Raw genomic sequence first — 14,699 nt, 5'->3', positions numbered from 1 at the left:
AAGCTTGAAATTTTGGCAGTTATCGTGATTTATATGAAAATATTTCAAAACTGAGAATGGAAAAGCTAGAACCATGAGTTATTTTCTGTTGTATTCTACATGAAATTGCGCACATTTCCATATATAAAACTTTATGTAACGACTAATATAAAACAGTGCAAACATTACGACAACGTGTGAAAGAATTTCTGGACGTAAGAAAAAGTTTTTTCAAAAATTCACCATAAATCGAAATATTGTGCTAGAGACTTCCAATTGGTTGCAAAATGAAGGTAAATGATTGAATATTACTAAAATGTAAGAGTTTTAGCTTACAATTGCATTTTTTTACCATTTTGGTCGAGTCAAAGTTGACCGAAGGTTGAAATTTTGGCAGTTATCGTGATTTATATGAAAATATTTCAAAACTGATAAAAGCTACAACCATGAGTTATTTTCTGTTGTATTGTACATGAAATTGCGCACATTTTCATATATAAAACTTTATGTAACGGCTAATATAAAACAGTGCAAAAATTACGACAAAATGACGAAAGAATATCTGAAATTTTCGCCGAGTTACTTGCTGGCGTAAGAAAAAATTTTTTCAAAATTCACCATAAATCGAAATATTGTGCTAGAGACTTCCAATTTGTTGCAAAATGAAGGTACATGATTGAATATTACTAGAATGTAAGAGTTTTAGCTTACAATTGCGTTTTTCGACCATTTGGTCGAGTCAAAAGTTGACCAAAGGTTGAAATTTTTGTAGTCGGCGTTTGTTACGCCCACTCGGCATTCAACAGACAATTTTAGTCGACGTTTGCTACGTCCAACAGGCGTTTAAGGGTTAACTACCTTGTCAGAAAAGTATGAATGCCTGATTCAGCTCGTGTATGAAAGCATATCCCCAATGTAAAGAACTTTAGGTTTGTATGCTATGAAAAGTATGAATTAATTTAAAAATTTGCTATACAGTATTATAATTTGGTAACCTTAAAACTGTATTTAAAGACAGTATTAAAATTTTTTAAAAATTGTCTCGGTGCCAAAACATCCGTCACCAAATGGGCTAGTGCCCCAATGAGTTTAAGGTCAGTTATAATTTCATGAGTTTGTATACATGATTATTATTCAATTTTAATTTGTTCTTACAGAATATGAACCAGAGCTTTTTATATAGCATTCCTTAGTGCAAGCTAGAAATGGTCTTTGAAGCTTGATAGAAAGGTGGTTAATTGGTGATAGACGGGTAATAGGGAGAGTCCTGCGCACCTGCTGTAAGCCAGCATTTTTACTCTGTTGTTGAGTGAAGGCATGTTGCTAATGCTCTTAGTACCTATTAAATCGAAGCTCTTTTCTTCTGTTTTTATTTTTTTATGTGTGGTGATATGTTTGTCTTATAAAAAATCTGCAAGAAAAAAAGTTTTCATGTAAGTAATTTACCAAGTAATTACACAGCTATAGTTTCTAACTTGCACGGCAGCCAGTATTTAAAAATTCGTGGCAGCACTTTGATGGTTTAGTGCAGGTGGCAAGCCCTGCCCACTAACGGGAGTACTGGAAATTACTTAGCAGAAAACCCCATTCTGTTTCTGCCAAATTGAGTAAACATCGGGGGTTTGCAGCAGCCTTGTTCATTGGTTTTTGATTGAGTAACTGAATTTCGGTGAAGTATTATCGCTTATTTTGAGTAGCCTTCAAACTCTGATAACTTTCAGGATCAGTTTTCCAGTGTTTGTTGTTATTCTGTCTAATTCAAGTTCATATAGTTATCGCTACTGTAGCAAAGGTTGCAGACAGATTGATTGAATCTTCATATGACTCTTGTAGTTAGGACACATATAATTTGTAGTAAGTGTAGGTTGCAGTAACGTAGTAAGGCGAGACTTGTGCTGAATGTATGATTACCCAAGCGCCCAGTGCTAGCTCTCAAGCACCAGGTGCCAAGTGAACTTAAGTGGAAGGCACTTAAACCTCACCGAGACGAGTTAGTGATAGGAAGAAGAATGCGGCCTCTAGCGCTGAGAAGTACTTCTCTTAGCCTAAATCTATCCCAAAGCCCAGGTTACAAGATAACCCTGCTATTCCTTCTTCCCCCCTCCCCACCTTTTCTCCTGGGGCTTTCTCCTGCTACTAGCCCTCTTACTTTTAATACACCTATTTCCGTGCCTTGCTCCCTTCCTTCCGATCCTTGCCATTGCCAGTCTCGAGTCTAGGTTTAACAAGAATTTAATCTAGTAGTTAATACAGTGAAGCAGAGGAGGTGGCTACTTGTCCCTTTGGTTCTCCCTGAACCTGGGAGAAGACATACCGAAAGTCCAATGGAGGCTGAGGGGGTTGGCCCACGGGCAGTTGCCCCCTCAGTCGAACCTGTTGCACATTCCCAAGTATTGGCAGACAGCCACTGGAAGGGTGTCTTGACAGGAGAAAGTGTTATGCAAATGGAGGAGGTGGCTTCTCAACCTGCCGGTTCTTCTAGACAAAGGTCTCTGTCCTGCTCCCCTGAACCTGGAAGAAGACATACTGGAAGTCCAAGTGAGGGTGGTGGGGTGTGCCTGCAGGTTGCTGCCCCCTGCAGTCGAACCTGTTGTTTGTATATCCCAGGTTTCGACAGACAGTCGCTGGAAAGCCGTGTTGGTTGTGTACCAGTTGTTGTATGACTCTCAGGTCTCCAGCCTAGACTTGGAAGCGCTGCAAGCGCTTTTTAGATTCGTCTCATCCAGTGAAGAAGAACGGAGGTGATGCTGGCTGCTCTTCTCCACTGCCCAGTTAATGGTTTGAGGAGCCAGGCCCAGTCCTCAACCTTTCTGCAGCGCATGGGACAGTCCAGAGTATTTCTCTCCTGAGCGTACTTCTGTTGGACACCAGTATTTGGCGCCCAAGTGCCCAGTGATCCCTCTCAGGCGCCTGTTTTCTTCGTTCAAGCACCCATCTCCTCACAAGCGCCCGATGCCAGCTTGTGAGTATCCACCACCAGTTTCCAAGTTCCCGGCGCCAGTTGCCAAGCACCTGGTGCCCACTTCTGAGCACATGGCACAAGCTTCAAAGCACCCAGTGCCAGCTCCCAAGTGCCCGGCGCCAGCTCCCAAGCTCCAGAGCACCCAGCGCCAACTCTTCAGTATCAATCTCCTGCTTGGAGCACCAAGCACCAGTTTCTGACCGCGGGTCTCCTAGCCTATGCAGCTCTCCTTCAATATTTGCAGGCGAGCTTTCCTACATTTTTTTACTCCAGCTTGCCCCGGTCTCGCCTTTGTCAACCTTCCTGATGAGGAGCCATCTAGATGACAGACCTAGGCTCTCCACAATGGTGCTTTCCTCGTCTTCTAGGAAGGCACTCATGGAGATTGAAGTTTGGTTCTGTTTAGAGGGAACAAGGAGAGGCTTCCTTCATCTTTCCTCCCTTGTGCTTAATCCATGGGAGGTTTTCATTCCTATGCCACTGGGAAAGCTCCTTCTTCCTGACCCTTGGTATTTTTGTTGGCGAAAATTATGTTTTTTGTCCACAGAACTTTACCTCCTTGTCCAAGACCTCTCTGAGTTGTTTGAAGCTTTCAGTTTCTTGGACTGGATGGTGAGAGCGTTGGGCAAGAAGATTGTAGATTGCAGTGAATTACAGTAAAACCCCGTATTTGCGAGGGATGCGTACCGCACCCCCCCCCACAAATAGCTAAAGTCCGCGAATACTTAGAACCCCTCTAAAAACACTTAGAACTGCCTATTTATAGTTTAAACACATAAAAAAACTAAAAATGCTTATACCTGAGTATTTTAATAGTTTTATCACAAAAAGTGCATTTAGTCATGAAAATATGAAAATACAGTAATTAGTGAATACTGTATTTCTCAGTGAAAAATACCGCAAATGGGCGAATTTTCCGCAAATAATGGGTAGATACGTTCCATAGAGAAATCTGCAAATACGTGAGTCCGCAAATAATGAGACCATGAATACGGGGGGATTTACTGAAGTTGGAGACTTTGTTTCGGACTGGCTAAGAGTCCTTTCTCGTGCAGACAAGACCATCAGGGATGGCTCTCTTGAACTTGTGGCTCTTTTGTCTTTGGGGGTTTTTTGAAGAAAGAGATTTTTGGTGCTCTCAGTCTACTAAAGGAGTCTCTTAGGCCAGAAATTGGACCTCCAACAGAAGTCGACTTAGGGTCTTCTGGCACATTCTTCCAAACGCCCCAAGGATTTGTCCACGTTTGTTCCTAAGACGGTCTCTCCTCTCCACCTATGTCCCTTTTGCTGGAGTAAGCCCAAGTCCAGTCTGGCACCCGGTCCAGTGTCTGCTTCTCAGCCAGAACTATCAAGAGGAGCTCAAGTCCTGGCCCGAGAAATGAGAAAGAAGTCCTCCGTGCACAAGTGGGAGCCATTCTTCTCGAGTTTTGGGAGAAGTGAAGTACCAGAGGGACAGAACAGTGGATTGTCAAGGTTCTGAGGGAGGGCTTCTCCATTCTGTTCATGGAGAGCCCCCTTTAGTCCCTTCTCCCATTGTTTTGATGGCCTGCTCAAGAGGCTCGGAAAAACATTCGGCTCTTTGGAGAAGGTCTCCTCTCTCCTTTGAAAGAGCCATAGTAGAAGTCGAGGACATCAACTCAGGGGACTTCTTCTACCGTCTGTTTTGGTCCCCAAATTGTTGAACGTATGTGCCCTCAATCTCTTCATCCGGCAGACGAAGTGTAAATGGAGACGATCCAGTTAGTCCTTTCATCCATTCACCAGGGTGATTGGATAACCTTGGATATGCAGGGCGCATGCTTCCACTTCCCAATCCATCTCGACTCCAGAAGCATCTAATGTTCGTCCTCCAGGACACTTTCTCAGGCACCCCATGTCGACATCTAAACACCTGCCTCCTCTCGGAGTGCCTGGTGCCAGCTAAATCTTCCAGTTTCGGGCTCTTTGCTTCAGCCTCTCTTCAGCCCCAAGTGTTCACTCGAGTCCTTGCTCCTCTAGCAAATGACTTCTTTTAATAGGTATAACGTCAGTCTACATCTGGACAACTTGCCTCTTTGGTCCCCTTCAAGGGAAAAGTGCACAAAGGACTTGAAGATCTCCTCCCTCAGAAACTGGTAATTGTCATCTACCTTTAGAAGTCCCAGTTGGCGTTGTAAGTGTTCCTCTTTTTTGGGAATGAGTCTCAACTCTCGAACTTTTCGGGCTTTTTCATCTGCCAAGAGAATCACAGCTGCCTTCAGATGGTCCACAAATTTCTATCCCCTTCGTTTTGCTTGGCCCATCAGTGGATGAGCCTAGTGGAGACTCTCGTCCGTCAAGAGGTCATCAAGTTAGACAAACTTCTTATTAGAGTTTTGCAATTCTTCCTCAAGGCCAACTGGGACAAGGTTACACAGCCGGGCACCTACGCATTTCCCATTAACCTGGAGATCAAGTCCCCCTCCCCCCAAGGAACCCTGTCCCTGAGCCTGAGCCAAAAATGTTTCAATGGTATTTACATGGTTGCATTCTGAACTAAGCTAGCTTTCCATAACTTATTAAAAACATGCCACCACAGACATTTGTAATTTTTTAGATCTAATGTAATCATTAAGGACAGATCCTCCAGGCCAGCCCTGAAGAATGTTAGTGTTATAATGACTTACCTAGGAAGCCAGGTCCTTTGTAGCTGGGTGGGGGCTTTTGCTTCTCTTAGAACTCACCATTATGTAAGTAAAAAAGTTTGGCAGCAGTGTTTACAGGGTTGCCCCCTAGCCTAACCCAACCTAACCTAGGATTCCAGGGTCCTACTTGATTTAGGAAATTGTCAAAGCTGTCCTATATGGACCAGGAAATATCTTGTTCATAAAAAAAAAAACTGTATTTTTCACTACTGGGTTTCAATAATCTTTACACTGCTAGGTTTCAATAATCTTTACACTGCTGGGTTTCAATAATCTTTAGTAGAGTGCCTTTATTTAGAGCCTACAGAGTGACAATGTGAATTCCATATGTAATAAGTTAGTGAAGTATGCTCTGATTTTTCCTCACTGCCTTTCTGGTCATGTCGACTTCATGACCTGTTAAAAATCCAGTTGAATTTATACTATCACATATTTTATCTGTACTGTTAATTGTTTTAAGGGTAAAATTTAATTAATGGGATTGAAATGGTAATAAAATACTCTTGTACATTGCATAGGAAGGAATCAAAACTATGAAAAGCTGGAGCTTATTATTTTTATTTACATTTTGTGTCTACCATATTGTTCTGAAGGACACTGCTAGGATTGTCCAACACTTCCTGATTATTTGGTTTTACATATTAAAGTTTTATTATTTGGATATTTTGCAGCATGTTTGTTTTCACAATTGATAAACATTGGGGGGAGGATCAGGGGCTCCTTAGATGATGTGGCAAGAAAAGATTTAAGTACAGTACTTAACCATGGCTGAGTGTTCATCTGTAAATGAGTGAGTACATTATCCAGTTCATTTTGCATATGTATGTTTATTAATGAATTATATTTTGTGGGATCCAGAGATCATCTTTTCTTCATGTTTACAAATGAATTTTATTTTGGGAATCCAGAAGTCACCTACCCTGTATACTTATTAATTAATTATGTTTCAATACACTCCCTGAACACCTGAATTTGCCCTTAATCCCACGAGCTGTTTGCTTAATCCCACTAGCCCAAACAGCTCTCAAATTACCAGTCCCACCAGTGGGAAATTATAACAGCCAGTGTTACCAATGCTGCAGGTAAAATCTTGTCCTTGAGCTACCATAACAAACGGTTGGCAACACTGGCACAGGTGTGTGCCAACACTAACCTTTGTCAGTTGCATTTTGTTCACGCTGCTGGATGGTTGTTTCCTTCCACAGTGCGAGGTTTAATCCTACTGCCCGACTTCTCTTTGTATTTTGGACTTCTGGTGAAGACCTGGATTGGATTTACTGGTTTTTCTCTGGGATTTATGACTTTGGCTTGGTTGCTGAGCTTTTCTGGGTATTTTTGAAGTGGAACATTTTTGGATTTGGATTTGCCAGTTCCTGGACTCAATTGGTCATCATGGACAAGTCTTCTCTTTCACCTTCTACTACCGTGCCTTTGGCTTCGACTTCGACTGCCTCTATGACTGTGGATGCTAGCGCCCATCGCTCCTGTTCTGCCTGCAAGAGACGGATGAGTACCTTGAGGCATGATAGACATTCAGTCTGTCTGGTATGTAGGAAGGTTAAGTGTGATCTGCAGACTCGTTTCGATGAATGTTCCGATTGGACGGTAGAAGAGATGGAGGATTACATTGGTCATCGCAAGTCGTTGGCTAGTAAGGGCGGCAAACGGTGGTCAAATCCTTCATTGCCTCAAGTGTCTCAGGCTTCTGTTACAGAAATTTAGCGAGTTCAGAGGTAATCAAACAGATAGAGGATAGGATTTCAAGTAGTATGACAAATTTAATAGATAGTCTCTTTCAATAATTTTCAGATAGGGATAGTAGTAGCATTAGGATGTCTAATCCTTCTTCCTTTTCAGCTCCCCTGCCTGTTCCAGAACCAGCCCTAATGGGTGCTGAGGGTAATGGAGAACCCCAAGCCTCTGAGTGGGTAGGTTCTGCCGGCCCTTCTCGGCACAGAGCAGGCAGTGAAGGATCCCCCCCAACCCCTTTGTAGTGTTGATGATAAATTTAATGTTGATAATGCTAGTCAGGATATGGATCTAGGTGTGACAAAGACGGATAGGTCTGGGTTAGGTAATGAGGAGAAAGTATTAAGTGTGCTGAGTCGTTCTCCTGGATGGGTTCTGGTTTCGGGTTCGAGTGGAACGTGTGCTCTGACAAAAGTTTTGCCTTCATCGCTTCTTTTTCGGTCTGGCTCTGAGTCTTAAGTCAGTGTTTGAGTTCCTGTGGTGCAGAATCCTTTTGCTTTAGCTCCTAACTCTCCTTCGACTGTTTCTGAATCTTCTACTTTAGTTTCCCCCTTCTCTGTTTTTCCTACTCCTTCATCTAGTAAGGCGGATTCTGGTGTGTCTTGCTTGGCTTCTAAAAGTGGTTTGCGTTATCGGCAATTGGATGTGGCGGAATATAATGCGAATATGTTGGGTCTTTCAAAAGGGTACAGACTTTTGGTGAGAGGTTGTTTGTTGAATGGTTTCTCTAACATTAGAGAGTATGTGACACAGGAGTATCCAGAATTCATGTCAGATATGCTTCAGAATTGTCAAGGAGGGGAGGATTCTGTGTACTTTCTGTCCCTTCGTTCTAAGGATTCTTCTTCTGCTTCTGGGTTATCTGTTGCTTCATCTTCCACTCCCACATTCTCTGTTGCTCCTTTTTCAGTCTCCTCTTTGGCTTCTTCTTCTCCTGTCTTTCCTATGGCTTCCGCATCTGCTTTCCCTCCCTCTTTGACTTTTGGCATTTCCTCTTCTTAGGTAACTTTCTGCGTCCACTATTCCTCGGTCTCCCGCCTTTCCTTCCTTAGTAAAGTCTTTTTCGGTAGGATCATCCTCTGGACAGGTGAAAACACAGTTTCGGTAGAATTTGGCCTCAGGCGTTTCATGTTCCACCCCTTTGGGTATGCACAACCCCTTGCTTCCACATCAAGCGGCTGTTACGGTAGTATCAGGTATTTCACAGGGTTTGCCCATTGCTTCTAGCTTGGGTTTGTGCTCCGCTGTTTTGACTGGTCTTGCAGCACCTTCTCCAAGCGGTCTGCGGCTGTCATCGCCAGCATTTTCCACTGTGGATCCTCCGAGTGTAGCTTCTACCTCTTTCATTCTCCCTCCTTCCTCTTCATCTTCTTCCGTCCCCCGCAAGCGGTTTTGTTTGCGCATCCTCCCCCAGGGTTTAGCAATGCGGTTTTAGCTCCCCTCACTCATCTTCCCTCTGGTGACAATGTGGAATCGGCTCTGGGTTTCTTGGTTCCTTCCTCTCTTCCCGGTGGAATGAACAGTGTGGATTCAGCTCCGGTTACCCGTTTAGGTGTGGGTGTTTCAGCATTCTGGTTATGGTGATCTGCTTGCAGACTCTTCGTCATCATCTGGGTTTCGTTCAGTTCCTCCTCCTTCATCGGTCTTAGACCGTTCGGACATTGCGGAATAGGATTCTCATACGGAGGTTCAGGAGATTCTGGCAGACTTAGAATGTTCTCTTGCCAGCAGTAATGATTACAGACACATGCTTGAATATGTTACTTCTTTGTACCCTCAAGCAAGAGTTCCGGACCAACCGCATTCATCAAATCAGTCTTTGAGTCTTTTTATGCCACTAAGCCAGCTCCTGCTCCTTTTTTGTGTGGGCTGGTTTGGTTCGATCGGGTTAGACAGGCTTTGGAGGAGGCAGAAGGTCGTTTAGTTTCGGTGGTGGCTTCTAACAGGCAGGACATTTCTCTTCTTTCTCCACGTAAGGCAATTTATTCAGTTCGAGGTAACCCTTCAGCAGGTGTCAGGTTGCCATTCAATGAATCGGTTGAGGCAATCCTGTCTAGGTCCCTGGCGTCATCTCGGCTTGCAGGGAATTCTCTTAGGGAAGCAGGTGCTTTGGAGGATGTGTTGCGCAATCAAACTAAGGCTCTTTCGCACTCTTTTTGGATGCTGTCTGGTTTAATGGGGTTCTTAAAGAGTGACAGCTGTGTCCCTTCGGATCCAGGGCTTTTTGACAGCTTAATAACTTCTGTCTCGATGGGTCTGGCGCACCAGGCGAATGCTTTGGCTTCGTCTACTATGTTTGTGTGAGCAAGAAAAGAGATTTCTATCTTGGTCATCTTCCCCCTCATTATCTGGATGTTCATAAGAGGGTTTTGCTTAGAGCACCTTTAGCCTTAGCTAATTCTTTGTTCAAGGATGATGATGTGGCCAGTATGGTGAACTTTGTTGCTTCTAACTCAGCTATAGAATCATAACAGGCAATGATCAGGGTAGCAGCTCAGGGTTCTTGTTCCTCAAAAGGAGCTCGTAAGTCTTCTCCTTCTAAGATAACAGCTTCTAAGTCTCCCCTAGAACACCATGGGTGCGTTTTGCGAATAAAGTTGCGTCGGTGTCTTCTTCTAAGCCTTCTACATCTCGGGGTTTTGCCAAATAGGAGATATGTCCCTCGTCCTTTCCGATGGGAGGTTGTCTCGCTCCTTTCTGGCGAGTCTGGAAGGATTGGGGGGCGGAGGATAGGGTAGTAGAGGTTCTGAGGATGGGTTATCGGATTCCTTTTCATTCCCTTCCTCCTCTGTCCTCCTCCCCTGTCAACCTTCTGTGTTATTCCCCGTCCTCCATCAGGCCCTGTTGGAGAAGGGTGCGTTAGAACCAGCCCCTCCCTCTCTGGGGTTTTACAGCAAAATCTTCGTTACATCGAAAGCCGAAGGTTTGTGGAGGTCCATTATGGTCCTTTCGGGCCTCAACCGTTGAGTGGTTTCAGTGAAATTTCATATGGAGACTTCGCAGTAGGTGCTGCGTTCACTCAGGAGGGGGAATTGGATGGTCTCGGTGGATCTAAAGGACACATACCTCCAGATTCCTGTTCATCAGGATTCTTGGAAGTACCTCAGGTTTGTTTCTTCTGCCGGAGCCTTCCAGTTCAAAGTTCGTTCTCCCCTTCGGGCTGACCACATCGCTGCAGGTGTTCGCGAGGGTCCTGTCTCTGGTGTCGGCAATTATGCATCATCGAGGGTACAGAATGTTGAGGTATCTAGACGATTGGTTGATCCTTGCCTCCTCTCTAGAGGAGCTAGTAAGGGCGAGGGACTTCTTATTGAATCTGTGGAAGATACTAGGAATTCGTCTAAACTTTTCCAAGAGTTGCCTAGTTCCAACACAATCTCTGACCTATTTAGGGATGAGGATTCTCTCTTTTCCTTTGAGGGTTTTCCCAACCCTGGAGAGGATCCAGTCATTCCTTCAGCAGGTAGCGGTGTTCCTGTCCAACAGGGAACAGCCAGTATCAGCTTGGAGAAGCCTCTTAGGGAGAATGTCTTCTCCCTCTCGTTTAATTCCAGGGTCCCACCTCTGGATGCGTTCTCTTCAGGTATGTCTCGGGAATCACTGGGACTTCTGCAACGAGAATGCAGTTATAGTCTGGAACGATTCTTGCCTGTCAGATCTTCTGTGGTGGTCAGAAGTGCATCTGACACCCGGAAGGTCGATTGACTTCCCTCTTCCCGATGTCATCTGTACACAGATGCCTGAGATCAAGGGTGGGGCGTTGGGAACAAGAGGAGTCAATAAACCTTCCGGAACTCAGGGCTGTAGAAGAAGCCCTCAGGTGCTTTTCAGACCTATTGCGCAACAGAGTAGTGGCTCTGTTTTGTGACAACATAACTGCCGTGTCGTATCTGAAGAACTCGGGGGGAACAAGATCAACAGAACTCAATACTGTAGCACAGAGAGTCCTGAGATGGTGCAAAGAGCAGAAAGTGTCTCTTCTTCCCCAATTTGTATCAGGGAGTCTCAACGTACTGGCTGATTCATTAAGTTGCTCTCGTCAGGTATTGGGGGGAGAGGGGACTTTGGCTCAGGAAGTAGTATGTCAGGTTCTCTGGAAGTGGCCAGCAACTGTAGACTATTTGTGACGAGATTAAACCATCATCTTCCGGGTTATTTCTCACCAATGGTGGACCCTATGTTGATAGGCACCGATGCGATGTTACAAAATTGGAATCACATGCAGGTGTATGCTTTTCCTCCATTCAGTCTCATTCATCAGGTAATCAGGAAATTGTGGGAGAGTGTCAAGACATCTATGACTAATAGCTCCTTGCTGGCCCCAGCACCCTTGGTTTCCGGAACTCTTAGAGCTCCTCACGGAAGTTCCGATGTTCCTACCCATGTGGAAAGATCTTTTTAGACCACCTCATTTTCACCATTATCATCCAAACCCTCGCATGCTGAACCTAGTTGCATGGCAACTGTCGAGCGAGCAGCTAGACAGGCCAGACTCTCTAAAGCAATGGCTAGACAGCTTTCTTTCAGCTTGAGAAAGTCAACCCGTAAGCTTTACCAGGTCAGATGGACAATGTGTAGAAGTTGGTGTTGTAAGGAAGGTCATTCCATCTCTAGACCTTCTATAGCTAAGATAGCTGATTTTCTTTTATTCCTTCGGAAAGTCAATGGTCTTTCGTATTCAGCTATTCCTGGCTACCGCTCAATGCTTAGCAGTACATTTAGTTAAAATCTTCCCGAAATTTCTAGTAGTAAGATCATCCGTGGCCTATTACGTTCTTTTAAGATTGAACGTCCTGTCTTGCTGACTCAGGCTCCTCCGTGGGATTTGTCAGAAGTACTTCAATTTTTGCGTTCCCCTGCTTTCCCCTGCTTTCGAACCCATTGAAGCTCTAACGTTAAGACAGCTCACTAAGAAGGTGCTTTTTCTTACTGCTTTAGCTACAGCTAGAAGGGTGGGCGAGCTTCAGGCAGTTTCTAGGCTGGTTTCCTATGCGGGAAATGACATGTATTTCTCTTTTCTTCTGGAATTTGTGGCGAAGATGGAGTCGGAGGTTAACTCCCTGCCTTATTCTTTTAGGGTTCTTTCTCTGCAAGAGTTTGCTGCTGGCGATCCAGCGGAGATGTTTTTATGTCCGGTGTGGGCATTAAAAGTCTATCTGTCTAAGGTTGAGAAAAAAAAAAAAAAAGTTAAGTATACTTTAGTTTTACCAGACCACTGAGCTGATTAACAGCTCTCCTAGGGCTGGTCTGAAGGATTAGACTTATTTTATGTGGCTAAGAACCAATTGGTTACTTAGCAACGGAACGTACAGCTTATTGTGGAATCCAAACCACATTATAATGAGAAATGAATTTCTATCACCAGAAATAAATTCCTCTAACTCTTCATCAGCTGGCCGGGGAATCGAACTCCGGCCCAGCGAGTGCCAGTCCACAGCTCTACCGACTCTTCCAACGAAAAGCTGTAAGGTTGAGAAACTCCGTCCTCATCCACATACACTTTTTGTCTCTTCGGGGAATCCTTCCCGTCTGCTGTCAAAGAATGCGATTAGTTACTTTCTGAGGGGGGGTGGTGATTTACCAGGCTTCTCCAGGTTCTTTGTAGTTTTCAAGCTCAGTATTACCTGGTATGCATGGTATTCGGAGTATAGCCACTTCCTTCATCTTCCTTTCTAAGGAATTATTCAGTGTCTTCTATTCTGGTGGCGGCTACTTGAAAGTCTGTCTCAGTGTTTACTTCTTTTTACTTAAGAGACATTCAATTCCCCTCATCGGAGGGTTATTCTCTTAGTCCGTGTGTAGCGGCTAACTCTATTATCTAGGGTGTGTTCATTTTGGCTGAAGTGGTATTCACTTAGTTTGGAGGTTCTTAGGTTAGCCAGATACAGTAGAGGAATTCCTTTTAGTCTTTAAAATCTTAGGCAGCAGTGATAGTATAATCACATGAACTTAGGTTTAGTACTTTCTAAGTATCTTAGTCTCTGATAGTCTCCCTACGAGAGTTCAAGGGGGTGCTGTAGTGGGTTAGGCTCTTTCGTCGGCGCTGAGATACTTCGTCGCTTGTCGGTCGTCGGGCCTTATCTGCAACCTATATGGGTTACCCAGGGGGACAGCAGCTCTGCACTCTGCTTCATTCCCCTCCACATGGGAGACTCATCGTACTCCTCCATACATGAGAGGTTCTAAGGAGCCACATGGGAGGTCGACGGACTGAGATAGTACTGACCTGATTGACAATCAAAGTACTCTCTAGCATGTCTCTTCACCGAAAACAGTGATTGATATGGTGAGTGTATGACTAAACAGATATCCTATGCAGAGCAGATTGATGAGCTACCATCTCTGCGGTTGTAAAAAGGGGCGTGCAATAGAATTGACCCCTCCTCCTTTAAATGTTGTTAATTGGGCAAATTCAGGTGTTCAGGGAGTGTATTGCAGTATGAAGTTTTCATAATAAAACTAATATTGTAATACTTACCAAACACCTGAATGATTCCCACCCTCCTTTCCCCACCCCCCTTTATTTTGAACCTGAATAAAGCAATTGACAAAGGTAGGAGTGTCGGCGTTGCCAACTGTTTATTATGGTAGCTCAAGGACAAGATTTTACCTGCAGCGTTGGTAATGCTGGCTGTTAAAATTTCCCACCTGTGGGATTGGTAATTGAGAGCTGTTCAGGCTAGTGGGATTAAGGGCCAATTCAGGTGTTCAGGTAAGTATTAAAATATTATTTTTATTATGAAAACTTCATATTTGTGGAATAAAAAAATGATCTTACAGTATTATGTTAATTATTAATTGTATGGGGGTGGTCCAGAAATCATCCTGTCTGTAAGTTTATTAATGAACTATATTTTGGGAATCCAGAAATCATTCTTTCTGTATGTTTTATGAATCAAATATATTTTGGGAATCCAAAAATCATTTAAGTTACATTTTGTGCTTCAATTTTTTTAAGTTAACCAGAAAGTTGGAATGCTATCATCTTTGGTATTTTTGATAGCATAATAGCTTGTTTCGTCCACAAGAAGTTACCTTCCATGGTCTACCAGAGCTCCATGGTGACCAAACTAATATCAAAGAATTCTCTTCTAGTTGGTCTTTTTGGCCAGGTATTGTATCGTAATGATTAACAATATAACACGTGATGGAGTATGTAATGGACTCAAAGATAAGGGAGCACTTTTCCTTATCTTCAGCAAAGCTGAACCCATATAAAACAGTAACTTGGGTTAGTTAAACAAATTAGTTCATTGCATTTAGTCTGAATGGCATGACAGTTAGAATTTAAAATTTCATATAACCATTGCAAAAGGACTAACAGTGTATAAGTAATACAGCCATAT

The 14,699-nt window shown here is 43.7% G+C and overlaps 1 protein-coding gene across 6 annotated transcripts in view; it reads left to right on the top strand.

Annotated features, from left to right (window-relative positions):
* Positions 1-14,699, top strand: part of HDAC11 (Histone deacetylase 11) — a 50,876-nt gene that overhangs the window by 4,805 nt on the left and 31,372 nt on the right. For 4 of the 6 annotated variants that reach the window (XR_010855936.1, XM_067120336.1, XM_067120339.1 and 1 more), the window contains exon 2: positions 6,276-6,394. The exons of the other annotated variants lie outside the window; for them this stretch is intronic. Coding sequence is in view for 3 of the 4 variants with exons in the window: in XM_067120336.1 (XP_066976437.1) it covers positions 6,369-6,394 (26 nt within the window). In the remaining variant the exon portion in view is untranslated. The remainder of the gene's footprint in view (positions 1-6,275; positions 6,395-14,699) is intronic. 6 annotated transcript variants of the gene reach the window in all.

Source organism: Macrobrachium rosenbergii, chromosome 18 (genome assembly GCF_040412425.1).
Source record: "Macrobrachium rosenbergii isolate ZJJX-2024 chromosome 18, ASM4041242v1, whole genome shotgun sequence".
NCBI classification, from domain to species: Eukaryota; Metazoa; Arthropoda; class Malacostraca; order Decapoda; family Palaemonidae; genus Macrobrachium; species Macrobrachium rosenbergii.
Note: the sequence above shows the minus strand (reverse complement) of the source record. Positions and strands in the feature narration are given on the sequence as shown.